At 37.7% G+C, this 21,723-nt stretch overlaps 1 protein-coding gene across 4 annotated transcripts in view; it reads right to left on the reverse strand.

The window, feature by feature from the left end:
• CPED1 (cadherin like and PC-esterase domain containing 1) overlaps positions 1-21,723 on the reverse strand; it is a 328,240-nt gene that overhangs the window by 235,360 nt on the left and 71,157 nt on the right. For all 4 annotated transcript variants that reach the window (XR_003510710.1, XM_027539149.1, XM_027539150.1 and 1 more), the window contains 2 exons: positions 14,637-14,743; positions 2,305-2,380 (listed from right to left, as the gene is read on the reverse strand). Coding sequence is in view for 3 of the 4 variants with exons in the window: in XM_027539149.1 (XP_027394950.1) it covers positions 2,305-2,380; positions 14,637-14,743 (183 nt within the window). In the remaining variant the exon portion in view is untranslated. The remainder of the gene's footprint in view (positions 1-2,304; positions 2,381-14,636; positions 14,744-21,723) is intronic.

The raw sequence follows: 21,723 nt of genomic DNA on the forward strand, positions 1-21,723 counted from the left end.
CTTGCTATAAATAATAAAGTCATTTGTCTCTGACCCAGGAGTCTCCTGTCTTCTGCCAGCTCCCATGAAACTGGCAGGCAGACTTGTGAACTTGGAAGAAGGTGAATTCTGACTCTTCACAGGTTCGGCAGAAGCATAAAATTGTAGTGATAATCCATCACATGAAGAGAAAAAATATTGAAAGTCCTGTTGTTGGACTTTTTACATCTAGGATGACCCAGTTACCATTTTGGAGCACGATGTGTCACTATATTAATAGTATGTATATAAACACGTATTAGTTGTCAAATAAAATTACATACACATAATTCCATGCACTATATAGTCCATGGAGTCACAACTGAGCAACTTTCACTTTCATACCTGTATACTTAATTTTTTAAATTAAATCTGTGAAATGGGTCTCACTATCCTCACTTTATAGCTTAAAAAAAAATAACAACAACGCAAATTTAACTCACACACCTTATAGGTGGCAGAGGTAAAAATCTTTGGTTTCAAAATCTGTGTTTTGTCTGTCTCAAAATGGCATAGATCACTTTAGTTTTAAATAAAATGACTAAAGTATATAGCATTATGTTTAGTTTTACCATCTTTTTAATAGTACCTACTTTTAAAAATATTTTTAGGTACAGGCATGATGCTATCTGATCTGTATCCAATATTAAATATTCAGTATTCACAACAAATAATGTGTTTTTTAATCTTATTAATATTAATGTTATATTGTATACTATATATTCATAGCCATTGTCTCCAACATAAGCTATTGTTTATAAAGCTTATACCAAAAAACAGTGCTGTAGACCTATTCCTTTAAAGCTACACATCTAAGAAAATTATCTTCAGCTATAGAAAGATAACATTACAGGAGAAATAATTCCATTAAAAAGGCTGTATATTCCATGAAATTACCTTGTTAGTCACAGAGATACATAGAAAATTACAAACTAGGCAGAGTGAGGAAAGGACTATATACGTCTAGAACTTATAGATGATTTTGAGAATAAGAAATGTTTAAAGCAGCAAGTAGACTAAAATTTTTTAATCTTACGGAAGCAAAATGTAAACTTAGGTAAGAGTTGTTTGGGGAATTTTTTTGAAACTGGTAATTCATATCTGGCTACAAACAGGCTTTCATTAATATGCTTCTTTTCTGCTAACTCCAGTGCTTATCAGTCATTTTGAAATGCAAACAGAAACAAAGAAAAACATACTTTAAAAGTACGTAGGTTCTGTTCAAAATGTAAACAAACGTTTTAAAAATTGACTTAATTAAAGGATTTCTAGATACATATTAATAATGTACTGATGGGAATAATCAGTTTACTTGCGTCTCACAAAAACATTGTTTTATAAAATAATATTCACTAAAGTTTACATAAACAAAACAAAGAGATCATGGAGTCAGTTACAAGTGTCATATAAAATGATTCCTGCATAACCAAGTTTATATATCGATTATTTATTTTAAACAAGTACCTTAAATTGAAAGGTTAATTGCTAATTTATGACTATTTCAATCTTTGGTAAATGACAAGAGAAGATGGTAGTCTTTATAGTGGGACATATCAACGTGGTTCATTTGCTGTAGAAGCAGAAACCCCATGGAAAAGCTGATACCAGTTTTCTGATTCAACTCAGATACAAATTAATTTTAAAAACATAATTAAAACTATGTGGATTTAAATATTAATGATATAGTGTAATACTTTCTAGGGACAAACATTAAGTGTGTTTTAAACTAGAAATCTGAGGAACTCTTTCATTGATGAGTTTTCAAGTAGGCTACATCAGTGAAGACTCATATGCAATCTGATGTTTTCTTTCCACTCTGGGACTCTACGAGGAGGCGCGATGGTAATTTTTGTCCCAAATTTCTAAAGTTGTTGAGAGAAATTGAGAGACCTCCAGGAAGCAGAAAGAAATTTGTTAAGATTGGAATCACTTAAAGAAATATATTTTTTAAAAACCTCAGAGTTTGTATAATTAAGAAGTACTGTAATAATTGCTTTTAAAATGAAGCAACAACTATTTTGAAAACAAATACACAGGAAGAAAAAGAATATTCATCTAGAAATTTAGAAGGCAAAACTAAGGGAAAGAATTTCAACATTGTGTGCTATTCCTTATTACCAAAGTCTTTCTCTTTGGCAAAACCTTGTGAATTCTAGAAGATTTGTGAAGGTGGCATTGATGAAGACAGGAGCTTAGTATGCTGATCTGAGGGCTCCTTAGTTGTGTCTGCTGAGGAAGCCTATATATCTCACAGATTTATGCATAAGGAAGCAAATGAAAGATTACCTGGAAATCTTTTAATGATTTGACATAATCCTTCCTTTCTGCAAAGCTGATGCTGTATTTCTGGTAACATGTTTACCTGAAAGGAAAGGAAAAAGTTCTGATGAGTTAAGCATTCATAAACACTAAGGCAAAGAATACACAAACAGCCCACAGGGTACAGGTATGAAGTATTGTCTACACCATCCACTCCCTATCTTCAAAACTCTGAAAGTCAACATTCAAATGCAAATTAATAGAGTAGTTTATTTGATAATAAAAGACAAAAATTGCCCTTAGGAATTTTCAAAATATTTGGGAACATTTTTTAAAACACAGACATACTTCAATGTCATGATATTGAGTCACAGACATCTAGTGCTAATGCTTAACCTGTTAGCATTTATAGTTTTCACTCATGCTAAGTGGCTTAGTTGTGTCTGACTCTTTGCAACCTCATGGACTGTAGCCCTCCAGGCTCCTCTTTCCAAGGGATTCTCCAGACAAGTATACTGGAGTAGGTTGCTATGCCCTCCTACAGGGGAATCTTCCCACCCCAGGGATCAAACCCACATCTCTTATGTCTCCTGCATTAGTAGATGGGTTGCTTACCACTAGCACTACCTAGGGAGAAGGCAATGGCGACCCACTCCAGTACTCTTACCTGGAAAATCCCATGGACGGAGGAGCCTGGTAGGTGCAGTCCATGGGGTCGCAGAGTCAGACACGACTGAGCGACTTCACTTTCACTTTTCACTTTCATGCATTGGAAAAGGAAATGGCAACCCACTCCAGCGTTCTTGCCTGGAGAATCCCAGGGACGGGGAGCCTGGTGGGCTGCCGTCGATGGGGTCGCACAGAGTCGGACACGACTGAAGCCACTTAGCAGCAGCAGCAGCCCTACCTAGGAAGACCTTTTCGTTTCATGCTACGTCTGTGCTCGGTTGTGTTCTACTCTTTGTGACCCCATGAACTGGTGGCTCCTCGTCCCTGGGATTTCCCAGGCAAGAATACTGGAACTGGTTGCCATTTTCTTCTCCAAGGGATCTTCCTGACCCACAGGATGGAACCCATGTCTCCTGTACTGCTGGCAAATTCTTTACCATTGCACCACTTTTCACATCATACTGAAGGGTATTTATTGCTTCAAGTATAAAATCCAGTCACCACAGAACTCTATTTTAACAGAAACTTGCTCTTGGGAAGCTTTATAAATGTAGTCATAAATTCAAACACATATTTTAATTTATAAAGAAAAAATACAAACAATTCTTCTCTTTGGAATTTACAGATTAACTAGCTATTCTCAACTGAATCCCCCAAAGAACATCAAATATGGTAACACTTCATTAAAACCAATAGAAAGATTTACTATAAATTAGCTTGAAAATCAGATTCATTTTTGACCAAATATTGATTACTTTCAAATTAATTCAGTCCATCCTAAAAATGCACTGTATTAAGAGTTTCTTTCAGGCCTGCTGACCTGACTGGATAGAAAGAATTCAGTTGCAGCTGGAGAAAAGAGAAAGAATCAAAAACATGAGTTTTAGTCCCACTTCTGGTGGGTAACACAGTGAGAACCTTGAGCATATCACCTTACTTCTCTTTTTCAATTTCTCCATTTGAAAAATAGAGCCTTGGGTCTCTAAATACCACTTCTGCTCTAAGCTTTGATCAATTCAACAATTCAACCACAAGTTGTAGTTTTTTTTTCTTGTTTGTTTTTGTTTTTGTTTTTCTAATTTCTTATGTAAGCATTAAGTTCCTTTATGTTTTCTTTTTTTTTTTTTTTTTTTCAGGTGTTTGGAGATCACTAGCTTTTATTTTTTTATTTTTTTTTTCTGAAAAATTTCACAATATAATGTTGATAGTTTACCATGAAGAAATTAAGAAAAGAGAATAGTTTCTAATGTTTATCCATGTATTGACTGTTCATAGTGCTCTTTACTCCTTCCTGTATTTCCAAGTTTTGTTTTGATATTATCATCATTCATAAAGGACTTTATCATTTTTTTAGCTCGTGCATGCTTCCTTAGCTTTCATTTCTCTGAAGGTGTTTTCACCCCCATTTCAAAAGATACTTTCAATGAATATCTATTACAGAATTGACAGCTTTAATTTTTCAGCACTTTATTTTTTTTTTATTTGATAAATTAACGCCATTTATTGCCATACCTCATTTTACTGTGCTTTGCTTTAGTGAACTTTATAGATACATGTTTTTGTTTTTTTTTTCCTTGTTAATTTTCTGTTTAGTTGATCTATCCATAAGTGTGAGTGGGGTATTAAAGTCTCCCACTATTATTGTGTTATTGTTAATTTCTCCTTTCATACTTGTTAGGATTTGTCTTACATACTGCAGTGCTCCCATGTTGGGTGGATATATATTTATAATTGTTATATCTTCTTCTTGGATTGATCCTTTGATCATTATGTAGTGACCTTCTTTGTCTCTTTTCACAGCCTTTGTTTTAAAGTCTAATTTATCTGATACGAGTATTGTGACTCCTGCTTTCTTTTGGTCCCAATTTGCATGGAAAATCTTTTTCCAGCCCTTCACTTTCAGTCTGTATGTGTCCCCTGTTTTGAGGTGGGTCTCTTGTAGACAACATATGTAGGGGTCTTGTTTTTGTATCCATTCAGCCAGTCTTTGTCTTTTGGTTGGGGCATTCAACCCATTTACGTTTAAGGTAATTACTAATAAGTATGATCCCGTTGCCATTTACTTTATTGTTTTGGGTTCGAGTTTATATACCATTTTTGTGTTTCCTGTCTAGAGAATATCCTTTAGTATTTGTTGGAGAGCTGGTTTGGTGGTGCAGAATTCTCTCAGCTTTTGCTTGTCTGAAAAGCTTTTGATTTCTCCTTCATACTTGAATGAGATCCTTGCAGGGTACAATAATCTGGGCTGTAGGTTCTTTTCTTTCATCATTTTAAGTATGTCTTGCCATTCCCTCCTGGCTTGAAGAGTTTCTATTGAAAGATCAGCTGTTATCCTTATGGGAATTCCCTTGTGTGTTATTTGTTGTTTTTCCCTTGCTGCTTTTAATATTTGTTCTTTGTGTTTGATCTTTGTTAATTTGATTAATATGTGTCTTGGGGTGTTTCTCCTTGGGTTTATCCTGTTTGGGACTCTCTGGGTTTCTTGGACTTGGGTGATTATTTCCTTCCCCATTTTAGGGAAGTTTTCAACTATTATCTCCTCAAGTATTTTCTCATGGTCTTTCTTTTTGTCTTCTTCTTCTGGAACCCCTATGATTCGAATGTTGTAGCGTTTAATATTGTCCTGGAGGTCTCTGAGATTGTCCTCATTTCTTTTAATTCGTTTTTCTTTTATCCTCTCTGATTCATTTACTTCTACCATTCTATCTTCTAATTCACTAATCCTATCTTCTGCCTCTGTTATTCTACTATTTGTTGCCTCCAGAGTGTTTTTAATTTCATTTATTGCATTATTCATTATATATTGACTCTTTTTTATTTCTTCTAGGCCCTTGTTAAACCTTTCTTGCATCTTCTTAATCCTTGTCTCCAGGCTATTTATCTGTGATTCCATTTTAATTTCAAGATTTTGGATCAATTTCACTATCATTATTTGGAATTCTTTATCAGGTAGATTCCCTATCTCTTCCTCTTTTGTTTGGTTTGGTGGGCATTTATCCTGTTCCTTTATCTGCTGGGTATTCCTCTGTCTCTTCATCTTGTTTAAATTGCTGAGTTTGGGAGTCCTTTCTGTATTCTGGCAGTTTGTGGAGTTCTCTTTATTGTGGCGTTTCCTCGCTGTGTGTAGGTATGTAGAGGTGGCTTGTCAAGGTTTCCTGGTTAGGGAAGCTTGTGTCGGTGTTCTGGTGGGTGGAGCTGTATTTCTTCTCTTTGTTCAGTCGCGCTATGGGGAGGGAGGGAGGGATGCTGCAAACAAATGACACTGGCGTGCGCTCGCAGTGCCGCAGCCACACTGGGTCTGTCCCCGCTCACGGCCCCGTGTAGCCTCCCTGCCCACACTGCTCAGGCTCTAGGTTGTTCCGCCGGGAACAATCCGAGGCTGGGCCTGGGTTGCATGCACCTCCCAGGTCCAAGCCGCTCAGGTTCAGGCACTCAGGTAGTCCTCAGAGGCGCAGACTCAGTTGGGGCTGCGTTTTGTGCTCTTCCCAGGTCCGAGCAGCTCAGGTGATGAGGTGTTTGGCGAGCGCCAATGCTGCGACTTATCGCCTCCCCGCCACTCGGTTATCTGGGCGTAAAACCGGCGCACCTTCTCAGGCAGATGTTAACCGTCCAGACCCCCAATAAGTTTTAGTTAGCAAAGAAGCCAGTTTTATAGATAATGTCTCTCTGGGGCTGCGATTGCCCCCTTCCGGCTCTGGCTGCCTGTCACCGGAGGGGGAAGGTTTGCAGCCGGCTACCTCTGTTTAGTCCTTTGTTCCGTGCGCGGGCTGGCGGTGTCTTAGGTTAGGGCTGGCTTTTCGCATGGTAGATATCCCACAGTCTGGTTTGCTAGCCCAAATTATTTCGCTCAGATAGTGCTCAGGGTATTCAGGCCAGATTCTTACTCTCAGCGATGCAGCCCACGCCGCGCCTCCCTGCCCAGCCCCCGCTTGCTAATGGCGGATGCAGGCGTCTGCGCTGCTTCTCCGCTGGAGGAGTTACCGTAGGGCTCGCAATCTGCGAGTTTTAATTGTTTACTTATTTTTTCTCCCTGTTATGTTGTCCTCTGTGCTTCCAAAGCTCGGCACGGATTCGGCAGTGAGAAGGTTTCCTGGTGTTTGGAAACCTCTCTCTTTTTAAGACTCCCTTCCCGGGACGGAACTCCGTCCCTCCCTCTTTTGTCTCTTTTATTGTCTTTAATATTTTTTCCTACCTCCTTTCGAGGAGTTGGGTTGCTTTTCTGGGTGCCTGATGTCCTCTGCTGGCATTCAGAAGTTGTTTTGTGGAATTTACTCGACGTTTAAATGCTCTTTTGATGAATTTGTGGGGGAGAAAGTGTTTCCCCCGTCCTACTCCTGCGCCATCTTGGCGCCTTCCCCACAAGTTGTAGTTTTAAAAAAAGGATTCATTTAAAGTTCTTTGAAACAGTTCATCGATTAAAAGTTTTCTAATCCTTGCAATGTTGTTAACTCTATCCGTTTATTCAGCAAACTGTAAACTTCAGCTCAGGTCAGGCATAAATTTTTTAATGCTCTGTTTTTTTTTTTTCCCCAAGGATTGAGTATTTTTTATTCCTCTATAACTTTTAATGCAGAAAATCTCTTCTATAAAAAACAAATTAATTTCTCCTAATAAAACCATTTCTAATATAGTCTCATTTTAATCTCTGAGTGTACATAAAAATAATGTATTTAACTCATGTATATGTAAACTTTACTATTCAAGTTAATCTGTGCAAAAGACAGATCTTTCCAGGTGGTGCTAGTGGTAAAGAACCCTCCTGCTAATGCAGGAGACATGAGACGAAGGTTCAGTCCCTGGGTTGGGAAGATTTCCTGGAGGAGGAAATGGCACACACTCCAGTATTCTTGCCTGGAGAATCTCATGGACAGCAAGCTTGCCGGGCTACATTCCATAGGGTCACAAAGAGTCAGACACAACTGAAGCAACTTAGTATGTGTATGCAAAAGATAAATAACTAGTATGATTCAATCCAGTTACTGAATCTCTACATTTGCAAGGTTCTGTGTTATGAATGATATTTTACTTTATTTTTAATTCTTTTAAAATTTTTTTCCCATTTGGGTTATTACAGAATACTGAGCAGAGTTCCCTGTGCTATACAGTAGGTCCTTGGTTATCTGTTTAAAACATAGATGTATATACATGGGGTTCCCCAGGTGGTAGTAGTGGTAAAGAGCCCGCCTGCCAATGCAGGAGACATAAGAGACGTGGGTTCAATCCCTGGGTTGGGAAGATCCCCTGGAGATGGAAATGACAACCGACTCCAGTATTCCTGCCAAGAGAATCCCATGGACAGAGGAGCCCGGAGGGCTACAGTCCATGGGGATGCAAAGAGTTGGACACAACTGAAGTGATTTAGCATGCATGTACGTGTCAGTCCCCCAAACTCCCAGCCTATCCCTCCCCTCCCCATCCTTCCTCTCTGGTCACCATAATTCAATCTCTGTCTGTGAATTTGTTTCTGTTTTGTAGACGAGTTCATTTGTATTTAAAAAAAATTTTTTTTTTTTGCATATAAGTGATATCATATAATACTTGTCTTTGTCTGACTGCTTCACTTAGTATGATCATCTCCAGGTCCACCATCCATATTGCTGCAAATAGCATTATTTCAATATTTTTAATGGCCAACTAATATTCCACTGTATGTGTGTACCACATCTATACTGTACTAAAGCCCAGGCTGCAGCAGAACCCATTCTTGGGAATATAGGAATTGAGACAAGTGGATAGTATACTTTAGATTTTAGGATGTCTACATTTCTCAGATTCAAAAGTGATCACTTTTAGAGTCTAAATGTAGGAAAAGAAGGGCCTTCATAAAACCCTAAAGTTTTCAATTCAGAATTCCTAAGAGAGGCTGGAGGGAGGGGACAGACCATTGCAAAGGTCTGGGGAGTCCGCAATAGAGGTTTAGTGGTTTTATGCTGTAATTTTTACCATAAAAACACATTTCTAAATTCGATTGTGAAATGATTTAAAAGCCCATATACTTGAACCATTTTCCTCTATTTAAGGGAAAAAAAAAAAATCACTCAGTTGCTACTGACTAAATAGAATCTGTAATGAAAGAAGGGCCAAGAAAGAGAAGCAGCATTAGCTAAGTAGCAGGAAAGGCTGTGTACAGGTCCTTTTTAAAACCTCCACCCACTTCTTGAAGGGCTCAGAGAAAATATGCTACTGTTGCAGATGCTTACAACATCCTTATTATACCATCCTGATTTCTACAAAGTGAAAGAAAGTAAGTGAAGTCACTCAGTTGTGTCCAACTCTTTGCGACCCCATGGACTGTAGCCTACCAGGCTCCTCCGTCCATGGGATTTTCCAGGCAAGAGTACTAGAGTGGGTTGCCATTTCCTTCTCCAGAGGATCTTCCCAACTCAGGGATCAAACCTGGGTCTCCTGCATTGTAGTCAGATGCTTTACCATGTGAGCCACCAGGGAAGTCGACTTCTACAGAAGGAAAGGAATTGCAGAGCCCTGTTAAAACGAACTACGGGAACGGAACTAATGGGCTAGAAGAATGTGTGTGGATGCTGCAAAGATGGAGTACAGCTTACACAGATTTCAGAAACAAAGGGTAGTCGCTGTGTCTTATCAGAGAGATGGTCCTGCCAATGCAGGAGATGCAGGAGACCTGGGTTTGATCCCTGGGTCGGGAAGATCCCCTGGAGAAGGAAATGCCAACCCACTCTAGTATTCTTGCCTGGAGAATCTCATGGACAGAGGAGCTTGGTGGGCTACAATCTATGCAGTGGCAAAGAGTTGGACACAACTGAGTGACTGAGAATGAGCACGGGATGACTTTTCACATGAGATCTTGTGTCAGGATGATGAACTGACTGAGGGCCAACCAAACACTTGCTTCAGAAAGCCAGAGCCAAGCCAAAGGAAGCAATTGCTCTCACTTTTGCATCCCCCACCCAATGACATGCTTCCCCTGCTCTTTGTTCCAAAGCACATCTTTGGAATTAACAGAGTCGAAGCAGATGACATGACCCAGGCAACACGTGACACTAGAAGTATCATCTCTGCTCTACGCTGGAACCAAGCGTCAAACTAAGCAGTTAAACTAAATAAACACAAAGAAGTAAACACACACGATGCTACGGGTCTAAACAGCTGTGGTAAATCAACTTTATTACACATATTTTAACTTTGTATTAGTTAAACCTAATACATCATAAAATATACAAGATTTGCTTCATTACCAAGTGGGACACAATCAGAGAAGTTTTCATTGGGATTAGCTGACTTGTATACAATGAGCTTCTCTGGCTTAATACTGCACTAATTATTTTCAATGGAATTTGTTTTGGGCTGGGCAATTTTAAGGGCAAGGCAACACCGAAGAGAAGGTACAGAGATTCCCCATATGCCCATCCCCTCACCCACACACAGCCTCCCCCATCATCAACATCTCCCCCAGAGAGAGAGGTTACAACTGATGAACCTACATGGACACATCATTACCAACCAAAGAGGCACTTCTAATACATGCTGATCTTGTACTGGGTTTGAATGCTTTATGTATACATGTGTATATGTGTGCGTGTGCATTTTATAGAGACTGCTGTTTTTCCTGGCACAAAAGCTTCTGTATCTTTGAAAGGATTTGAATATATATGAAATAAATGATATAATAACATTTGAGCCACAGAATATTTCTGAGATCAAACTGAGAGAAAGGAAATGTGCATTTAAAAATATTTCAATCCCAATGTACCTTCTACAAACCTAATCTGTGGTAATCTGTTATTTAAATTGTTTCCATTACATACTGTCAGAAGCAAAAGAAAAAAAATCATTCTTATTTTGAGATATATTTCATTAATAAGAGCAACAGTAGAATATTAATTATAAACATTCAGAAAAGGTTTATTATCAACAACAAAAAAAACTAAAGCCACAGTAATACCATTAACTCATAAGGAAAGCAGACATTTGAATTTGGGCTATTTACATAAAGTGTAAAAAAGCACCCAGGGAAAATTTTGCCTCTGGTTTCTCATGAACATTGAGAGTGAAACACATGTCACGTTGTATCTTAGGAAACTGTTCTTTTTCTTCATTAGATCTGCATAGATGTTCACATCTTTTATTTTATCAAAAATCAGACCTTCTCTGAAAGCTGTTTGGTATATCCATAAGGAAGAGAATTAATGGCAAGAAGGGAACTAGCTAATCAAAGAAAAAAAGTCTTATTATCATCCACGTCTCTCACATGCAATTATCACTCCATCATATTTACCTGAAAATGACCTAACAAGCTTTAAAATAAGAGACTTTGCAGTAGTTCTCAGTGCTCCAAGGACGAAACACAGTGTCCCAGATTCAAGGACGGCTAGCTCTACAAACATTCAGAGTTAGAAATGAGTCTCTCTGCTCTTAAAACCCTACAACATGCCAGAGGTGACAGAGCCCCACTGACTTAGTGTCATCCCAAAGAGTGGACCTCGTTTCACTTTTAGCATCACATGACCCACCAATACAGTTTTAAGTTCCTTTTAGTCTCTTCCTGGCTAGAGAAACTCCTGGTCATTTATCACCTATAACAGATCTTAAGATCATTTTCATTAAGCACTTAAATTCTAAAGCTCTGAAGTGGTGAGTAATTCTAACATGAGCCAGTGACCTTCATTGTAAGGTCACTGACAATCCTAACACATACCATACAAATCTGAAGCAACTTCTTTTTTGATTATTTATGTTTACATAAACAAGTCATGATTCACAAAACTTCAGATTATTCATGCTCCAAAGTGGCAGTTATCTAACATGGATCATTTAGAATTTATGTATTCTTTAAGAATATTGATTAGACTAGGGTTTAAATACAGTGGCTAAATGTTTATTTAGAAAGGTTCTATAGTGATATGGTTAAGAACACAGAATTTAAAGTAAGACTGCCAGAGTTTGAATCCTAGGTGCTTCATTTATTAGTAAGGAAGATTTAAGCAGTTTTCTCAACCTCTCTGTGCTTTGGTCTCTTCATATATAAAGAATGGATACAAACAAATACAGTAAGCACTTAGAATGGTACCAGTAGGAGGCTGCGGAAGAGACTGCAAGGTAGGAGTAGAGAGAGGGTGAATACTTCCTTATCTTTTTGGCTTCCCTCTGTAGGGCTATGATTTGGTGATGGTTACATTCTTTGACATATATAGCCCCTTCCCACTGATCTTTCTTTCTTGTCTCTGGCTCTTACTAGGTTCTGCTATATCATTTCTTCTACATACCCTTCTTCAGATCAAGGGTGGTAAAATCTTATAATGTAGCTGGTCGCTGAGTGCCTCTAAATCTTTTTGTTTCTCTTTTCCTGCCAAAAGCTCTGTAAATAGCTCTTTCATTAGTTTTTCTTCAGTTAAATTCTTGAGTATGGCATTTACTTCCTGCTGCGGGCTGACTGATGTACACAGCAAATGTTGTCAACTTTATCCTGTAGCTAAAATGGGAAGCTGTGCAAGATTTTAATGACAGGAGTAATCAGCTTAAGTCAGCAATTTGTATTTTTCACTCTGGTAACTGTGAGCAGTATGGATTTCAGGGGCAAAACATTCTTGCTTTGGAAAAATCAGTGAAGAGATTTTGGCAATTGTCCTGGTTACACAGGGTGACTGATCAGAATACAGGTAGTAAGTGTGGAAAGTAGGTATGATATTTGAGAACTATTTAGAAGTTAAATTCCTTAGTATTCGTGATTGACAGAATGCAGATGACATAGGAGAAAAAGCGCTCAAAGGTGAAGGCTAATTTCTGTCTTAGGAAGTGACAGAGTGGTTAACCACACTTATGACCAGCAGGGCAGTTTTGCAGAGCTTCTAAATGCCAGCACAGAAGTGAATTTACCAGAGACGACAGTGAATCCATTTACTCTTCATTGAATCTGAGGTGTTTGTGCGATATTGAAGTGGAGCTGTTCAGAGAGTAGTTATTCAGGAAATCCTGAAGCCTGGGAAACTGCTTGGAACTTCAGATGTAGATTTGGGAGTCATTGATTACAAATGATAGTTGAAACTTTAGAGGTGGTGTTGGGGAACAGAGGCATTTGAAGAATGGACAGAGGAAAGGTGGCTCTGAAGAACGCAGAAAGGACAGCCAAAGATGCAAAGATGTACAAGAAAAAGCAAAAGAATGTGGTCCTCCAAGGGAGGGGTCAGAAGGAGGAAGGAGTGATCACCACTGTCAATTGCAGAAACACCGAGTGATCGGGGAGCTCCTATAGTTCTCTTTACTACTGAAAAACATCTATTGGGTTGGACATTTTTCTCATAGGTTTGTTAAAGGGACCATAAAGATGTAAATTCTCCAGCACAGTGACTAGCACATTGTAAGCCTTTTGTTAGTTTTTCTAAAGTATTTATAAAAGTTTATACACAGTAGTAAATATTGGATGTCAACTTTAAAAGTTAATTTAAAAACTATAAATTTTGTTGTAATTCAACTAAAATTTGAAAACATCAAAACAAGGAATTAGTAAATAAAATCTTTATTCTTGGATAAACAAGTGACCAGGGTAAGCAAAAATCCATAGGCTATTTATTTCTTTGGAGAAGGAAATGGCAACCCACTCCAGTACTCTTGCCTGGAAAATTCCATGGACTGAGGAGCTTGATGGGCTATTTCTTAGGCCAAATCTTGCATCCTACTGGGTAAAATTGGATATTGATTGGCAGGAGTTGAAGTTGAAGGCATGCATGTGTCCTAAGTCACTTCAGCTGTATCTGACTCTTTGTGACCCCATGGACTATAGCCCATCAGGCTCCATTGTCTATGGGAGTTTCCAGACAAGAATACTGGAGTGAGTTGTCATGCTGTCCTCCAGGGAATGTCCCTGACCCAGGGATCAAACCCATGTCTCTTATATCTCCTGCATTGTCAGGCAGTACTACTAGTACCACCTGGGAAGCCCCAAAATGGTGAACGTTTTATGGTGAAGTGTAGAAGGAATGGCCATTGAAACTTTTTCAAAGATGCAATGGCTCCAATTTTTCAAGACATTTTTTTTGAACATTATGGACCAGGAAATACTGGTGTTAAAAAACCATAGGTCTATTTACAATAGCCAGAACATGGAAACAACCTAAATGTCCATCAACAGAGCAATGGATAAAGATGTGGTACATATATACAATGGAATATTACTCAGCCATTACAAAGGAACAAAATTGTGTGGTTTGTAGAGACATGGATGGACCTACGGACTGCCATACACACTGGACTAAATCAGGAAGAGAAAAACAAATATTGGATATTAACGCACATACATGGAATCTAGCAATATTGTATAGATGAACATATTTGCCAAGCAGAAATAGAGACACAGATGTGGAGAACAAAAGTATGGATACCCAGGGGGAAAGGGAGAATGGGATGAGTTGGGAGTGACATAAATACACGACTGTGTATAAAATAGATAACTACTAAACAGCACAGGGAACTCTATGAATGCTCTGTGGTGACCTAAACGGGAAGGGAATCAAAAAAAGAAGGGATATATATATACATCTGACTCACTTTGCTGTACAGCAGAAATTTTAATACAACATTGTAAAGCAATTATACTGTGATAAATAATAAAAAGGAAAAACATTAAATTTAAAATAAGTAAATATGGTCATAGGAAACTCAAAAAAATACCTATAGGTCTGATAAGATTTGTTCACTTTTTGAAAAAGAATGTTTACCTTTTGATGTAAATTTAACTGGCACATGTCTTCCTTTGATATGCAGGGTTTTCCACCAGGTGTCTTAGAAGACAGGCAAATAAGCAGATCCCAAGAGTCCAAATCACCTAATAGCAAAAGAGTATGGAAAAACAAACACTTTATCAGATTTGTAAAGGCACCATTTACGTCTTCAGATTAAAGAATGTAAACACAAGTAACAATGATTCTGAATATACTCAAAAGACAATATTCAAAGTAACTAAAATTCAACTTTTCTAATTAAGCAGAGCTTACATTTTCATATTGTATCTTAGGGAAAATCCAATGATCTGAAGTTATATCAAGAAATTCCTCTAAAAGACAAAATTAGAATGTTTCAAGTCACTAATTTTATAAATTTATAAAGTCTCAATTGGAAATTGGAAAGAAAGAAGCTTATAAAGTATTTTTAAGAGATGAAGGAGTTGTAAATCAAATAACAAGAAGCCAAAACACTGAATATTTTGTTCTGGGCCTCTGTATTACCATTAATTTTCATACATCTTAAAAAAATTTTTTTTAAAGATTGTTTTCTACTTTTTTATAATTTTATGTATTTGTTTATTTTATTTTTGGCTGTGCTGGGTCTTCGTTGCTGTGTGAGCTTTTCTCTAGTTGCAGCAAGTGGGGGCTACTCTCTAGTCGTAGTGTGCTGGCTTCTCATTGCTGTGACTTCTCTTGTCGGGCACAGGCTCTGGGGCATGTGGGCTTCAGTAGTTGCAGCACATGGGCTCAGCAGTCGTGGCTTCCAGGCTCTAGAGCACAGGCTTAGTAGTTGTGGTTTATGAGCTTAGTTGCTCTGCAGTATGAGGAATCTTCCCAGAGCCAGGATTGAACCTATGTCTCCTGCACTGGAAGCAGATAGATTCTTTACCACTGAGTCATCAGGGAAGCCCCCAAAAATACTTTGATGATTTTTTTTTACAAAGAAAAAGTTGGGCTAAGTAGGAAATAAAATTCGATGAAAAATTTAAGACAGGTTTTTTCAAAGACAAATGTATGTTCTAGTTACAGTCAGCAAAGCTGACTTTAAAATACAGAGTATAACATAGACTAAAGCAAATGATATTTTAGCTATTTCACCAAGAACAAAGTTCTTTGCCAGTAAATCATAGTTACTTGCCAAAATAATCTCTGCAGAATACATTCTTGCATAATGCTTAAACTTTTAAAAATTAACATTTATGTGGCTAGATGGGTTTATTTTCCCTTATTCTTTTTTGATCTATTTACATAAATTTGTGTCAGCATACCCCTGCATATAATTGATGCTTAGAAACATTTTTTATATGAATGAATGAATAAGTAGCTAATGACAGGAGTAGTAAACACATTACTTCAGAGACAATATAGAAATATCTATCTCAAAAAAAAAAAAAAAAACACAAAAACCCATAAAAAGAACCTTAAGTAATACTCAAAAGAATTGGTACTACTTGGGAAATTTCTCCATTTTAGATGGAAATCCAGTTGAGAAAATGAGGCAATTTCTGTACACATGGCATCTTTTGTTGATCAATCCTAAGATAAATGATCCTTCAAGTAACATTTAGTATTTGTTAGTATTTATGCCAGACCTCACAAGTCACTTCCTGCATTGTTAGTAGCTTCAAAAAGCTAGGAAATATTCAAGGCCATCTTAAAAATGTCCTAGAATTTCTCACTTGATAGCCTAATGCTTTCAAAGAAGAGCCATACAGGGGAAAAAAAGGTTGATGAGGAATAATGATCTATGATGATTAGGAATGAAATTTCATTGTTCACTGCTGCCGCTGCTGCTAAGTCGCTTCAGTCGTGTCCGACTCTGTGCGACCCCATCGACGGCAGCCCACCAGGCTCCACCGTCCCTGGGATTCTCCAGGCAAGAATACTGGAGTGGATAGCCATTTCTTTCTCCAGTGAATGAAAGAGAAAAGTGAAAGTGAAGTCGCTCAGTCATGTCTGACTCTTCGCAACCCCATGGACTGCAGCTTACCAGGCTTCTCAGTCCCATGGATTTTCCAGGCAAGAGTACTGGAGTGGGGTGCCATTGCCTTCTCCGGTTCACTACTCAAGTCCTTTTCCATTTGACAGGTCCTGTGCGGTCTGAGTTATTTGGTCTATAGTTGCCCTGTTGCTAGATGGGAAACCTCTCTGCCCAACCAAAGGATCCAGACAACTGAACTCAAGTTAACATCTGAGCTTTCACCCTAGAGCTTTTCTGCTTGCTTGATGCATCTCAAGATGCTGGAGGATAGCACAGTAGTTCAACAGACCAAGGAGAAATGATGCTGGTGATGGGGAGCTGGGAGAAATCTCATCCAGTAATAGCCATCAGGCCTCAGATGTCAAGGGACTCCCCTGTCTCATGCATCCTCACTTTGAAGGAAACTACAAATAGATTCCTGTAGTCAAAACCTAATACTCTATGATGATCCCAATATTTTATTTTAAACGTGCATCTGGCATTTTAAGCCAAAACCATTTAATATGGATTCAACAGGGAAAACACAGAGACTGTTTTCATTTGCTATTACTTCTAGCCCAAGAAACTAAAACACTAGAAGAAACCTGCTGTCATAATACACACAACTAAATATTTTAAAAAGATAAGAATATGCAGAGAGGGGAGAATTTCATATTATGGACTATACTGTTTGGGTGTTAAAATCAGAGTATGTTTTGTATTCCTCTAAGTCTGAAGCATGCCCCTCTTCACTACCCAAGGCATACACACAATTTCTAGAGTTGATAGAAATATATATTTAAGTCATAAATGTTTGAAACTGGAGACTCATTTAAATAATTCAAAGCATTCAATTTACTAAGAACCTCCTCTGAGCCAAACACTACTAGAAATATGAAAGTCAATAGCAAAACAAAAGGGCAGACAGTCACTGCCCTTAGCAATCTGTAAGGGATCTAAACATCAAAAGGAATTTAGGCTAATTCATGAAGCATCACACAATTTCTTGACATTCATAACACTACCCCTCATCTCTCAAAAATATTTAATTAGCATTTTAAAATAAAAGTTAATATTTCAAAGCCACTTTATAGTACATCAATTTCCTCTTAAAATGAAGGAAACTATAACTCAAAACTTTAAGTGATCTCTTCATATGGTTCTTGCCTAATTCTTGCCACCATGATCTGAAAAAATGCTGATTGTTTCCACTCAAAATTCCTATTGTTATTTTATTGTTACTCTACCTCTATTTCCTAGTTAAATTTTCTAGTTAAAGTAGACCTGTTCACCTTCTCTTTATTTCTTACTCTCGTCAAGTCTGCTCCTCTCCCTGACTCCTACAGCCCTTTTTTAAAGAAAAGGCATTATTTGTTTCATGAGTGGTGCTATGTATTCAAGCTTGGTTTTAGAAAAATACCCCAAAGCCATGCTGAAATCTAGAAACTGGGCAGAGAGCAAATCACACTTAGTAGTGAAATAAATCACATTCAGAAGTCAGCCTTGGAGCATCTTGGATACAAATCTATGCCCCAACAAGACTAGAAGTATGAGTGTTTAGTGGACAATGCCCGCGTGGACAGCAGAGACTGCAGAGGCACAGGGGGAGTACCAGCCACATATGGGGTGTGTTTGGCCTGCACCGTGTTTGTTTTGGTTTTAATTTTAAGCACTTGCCAAAATGCAAGTGTCAGCACAAGTCACATAAAAATCCAGATTTCAGCTTTCACTTGAAAACATAGACGTTTTGGGTTCATATCCCACAAGGCAGCCACTGACAGTTGAGGGCAGCTTCCCACATTTTCTGTGGTTGTCTATAGTAGTCCTGCCTGGTCCCACCTCTGCCTGGGCTTTTTGCCTTTAGTAGTAGCAAATAGTCCTTAGAACTGGCTGGTGTAAAACACTGGTGTGTCAGTTTTCCATGAATCGTTCTTTGAGCAAGTTGATGTTCCAGCTTTGAATGAATTAGGCTTGTTCATTAGTAAATGGGTTTTGTTGAGATGACTGTAGGCAAGTTGCTATTTGCTCAGTTGGTCTTTAAAGGATGTCTGAACATACCCTTTGATTTCCATTTTTGGCCAAGCTTTTCCACAAGGTTGAGTAAGGTCACTTCAATTCCAAAGACATTCGGTTGTTCATGCTAAAGTTGGCAGGGGCTTAAGTGTGGCCTCTTAGAGTCTTCTTTCTCCGAGAAGCCTGGGGAAAAAAAAAATCAAGACTGCCCCAAAGCCATCTTTTTCCCATATGTCTTTTCAGTTGGATTGTTAAAGTGGGCCAGGTCCCACTCCTAGGTGGACCTGCCTTCATTTCTTTCTTGTTCACACTCTTCTTGGATTCTCTCCACATTCAGTGTGTCTTGGGCTGTTGCCACAGTTATAAGTGGCCCAAGATAGGCTCTTTCTAGACACTGAGGCAAGTATTTTTGGTGTTGGTCTTACTTGATGTGTTTCTTCTGCCCCCCGAATGTTGACATTAGTTTAAGAGCTGAGAAGTCAGATTTGAATTGTTGCTGTATGCAGAAACTAACACAGCATTGTAAAGCAACTATACTCTGATAAAAAGTAATTAAAAAAAAAAAAAAGATTTGGATTGAGGAAAAAACGGGCAAAGCAGGTCCTGGCCAATTTGGATGATGGCTTCTTAGGTTTTCCTGGCACAGGGAAAGATGACTTTTATGTGACTCAGCCTAATCAAACGCCAAGGCCACACCATAAATAAGGAAGAACAGCAATAGTAGTGATAATGAATCAACAGCAAATAGTCCTTGAGTACTTATAGTATACCAGGTACTGTTCCAAGTATTTGCATTAATTAATTTATTCTACACAATACCCTGCTAGGTATATATATTTTTTCTTTTTTCAGCATCAGTCAGTCAGTTCATTCACTCAGTTGTGTCCGACTCTTTGCGACCCCATGAATCGCAGCACACCAGGCCTCCTTATCCATCACCAACTCCCGGAGTTCACTCAAACTCACATCCATCGAGTCGGTGATGCCATCCAGTCATCTCATATCCTCTGTCGTCCCCTTTTCTTCCTGCCCAGCATCAGAGTCTTTTCCAATAAGTCAACAATTTGCATGAGGTGGCCAAAGCATAGAAAGGTTAAATAACTTGCCCAAGGTCAGCCATCTAGTTCAGGGTGGGAAGAGAATTTGAATATAGGAAGTCTAGCTCCAGAAACCATGTTTGTGATCATTACATCATTATTGTTTCCAAAAAAAAAAAAACTGGAAGGCAAGAAAGATATCTAGCTTTTAACGCCTTTTATGTATTAACTTATGCAGAACTTCGAACAACACTGTGGAGTAGAAACAATTATTATATATACTTTACAAAAGGAGGAACAAAGAGGAACTATTTAGCTTTGGTGTTTTCTCAGATATTGGTATTTTTCATTTGGGATCATGGAGGAAAAAAAAGACTATAACTCAGCTATTCCTAGAACCTCACCCAGCAATAGCACCCTAACACATTATTAGTGATACCAGTGATAACTGAAGTAACAGAAATACTAATGTATAAAAGATCTCTCCCAACTGCAAATGGACTGGGGAACGATAAATATTAACTGGGTTTCCACCTACTTTTGAAAAGAAATCTCTAGAAGTTTCTCAGATGTTTTGATGGTTGTAATAATTTCTTTCCCTTTTCTGTCACAAATAAACCAGAGCAGGGCTAGCTCTGAGATCAGGCTGGCCAAGCCCCTAAGAGAGATCACAGGACATGGTTCTAGGAAAACAGGATGTGGATGTTCATTCTCCATCTCAAAATTACAAAAAAATGAAAAATCTACAGGATTCTTTCCCAAAACTATGGAACACTATTGTTCATTATCATGCCTCCACAGCATTGACTCTGGAAGCAATGAAACTCCATAGATAATTTTAGAAGGCGACATCAGGTTCCAGATGTATTCATTCAGACATAATATGGTGGCGCTGATTGAGTTTTTATCCTTCTCTAAGCTGTTCTCTGGAACAACCTAATGTCTCAATATAAAAATAAGAGCTATTTTTGAAGGTTTTTGTTCTCATTTTTGTTTTAATCAAGCATCTGCCCTAAGGAGTGAGGCTGCCTTTAGAATATTTCCAGTTTCTCACAGGCAGGCTGCCATGTAAAGCAAACAATCGTTTCCTGGCTCTCAAATGACCTCCTCATTGATAAAGTCTGCTGGATCAGTAATTCAATCCAGAGAACAACAGAGAGCTCTGAGATAGCATCATTCCTACAGGTGCTGTTTATTCTCAAGGAATGACAAATCTACTCCTGCTTTATTTTTCTCCATAATATCTATCATCATCCAACATATTATATATTTCTTATCTATTTGTTTATTGTCTGTCTCTCCCCATTTGAATGTGAGCTTCTTGAGGGTTGAACTGGGTCTATTTTATTCACTGCTGTATTCTTAGTATCTATAACAGTGGCTGGAAGTTAACAAGTATTTGCTACCTGTTTGCTAAACATGTAAATGAATGACCAACTGAATGTGATCAGTTGTTAAATCAATAACTAAAATTCATATCCTAGGATATTGAAATATTTTTGTAAAATTAAAAATGGATGAATAATAAGAAAAATATTAGAGTAGTTTTTAAAAAAGGATATAAAGATACATTTCTTAGTAAGGATGGAGAGAAGTACATAAGAAGAACAAAGGTAGCTATTCATTGCATTTAAAGAATTATAGTATCAATTATGAAAAGTAATAAAAAATTTCAAGTGCTTTACTTATTAGAAACTTTTCTGTGAACACATACACTATATTGAAGCAGAAAAGACTTATAAAATATGACTTGGAAAATAAACTTGTCTAGGAACTCTTAAGATACATAGCCTTAAAACCAAGTCTCATTTATTCTATTAATACTATCATATTCCTTAAGAATACAAAAGCATGATGCCCTAAAATCTGTTATTTCCATGTGAAATACTAAAAAAGCTTAATTTTAAAATAATAGATAACATTCCTTCATAATATAACAATGATTTAAAAATACATAATATTCCTTTATTATATAACAATTATTAAATGATATATAATGTTCATTTATATATTATTGTGTATTATATTTATATATTATATGTATTATGTATTCCTCTATAACATAACATGA

This window comes from Bos indicus x Bos taurus, chromosome 4 (assembly GCF_003369695.1).
Source record: "Bos indicus x Bos taurus breed Angus x Brahman F1 hybrid chromosome 4, Bos_hybrid_MaternalHap_v2.0, whole genome shotgun sequence".
Taxonomy (NCBI): domain Eukaryota; kingdom Metazoa; phylum Chordata; class Mammalia; order Artiodactyla; family Bovidae; genus Bos; species Bos indicus x Bos taurus.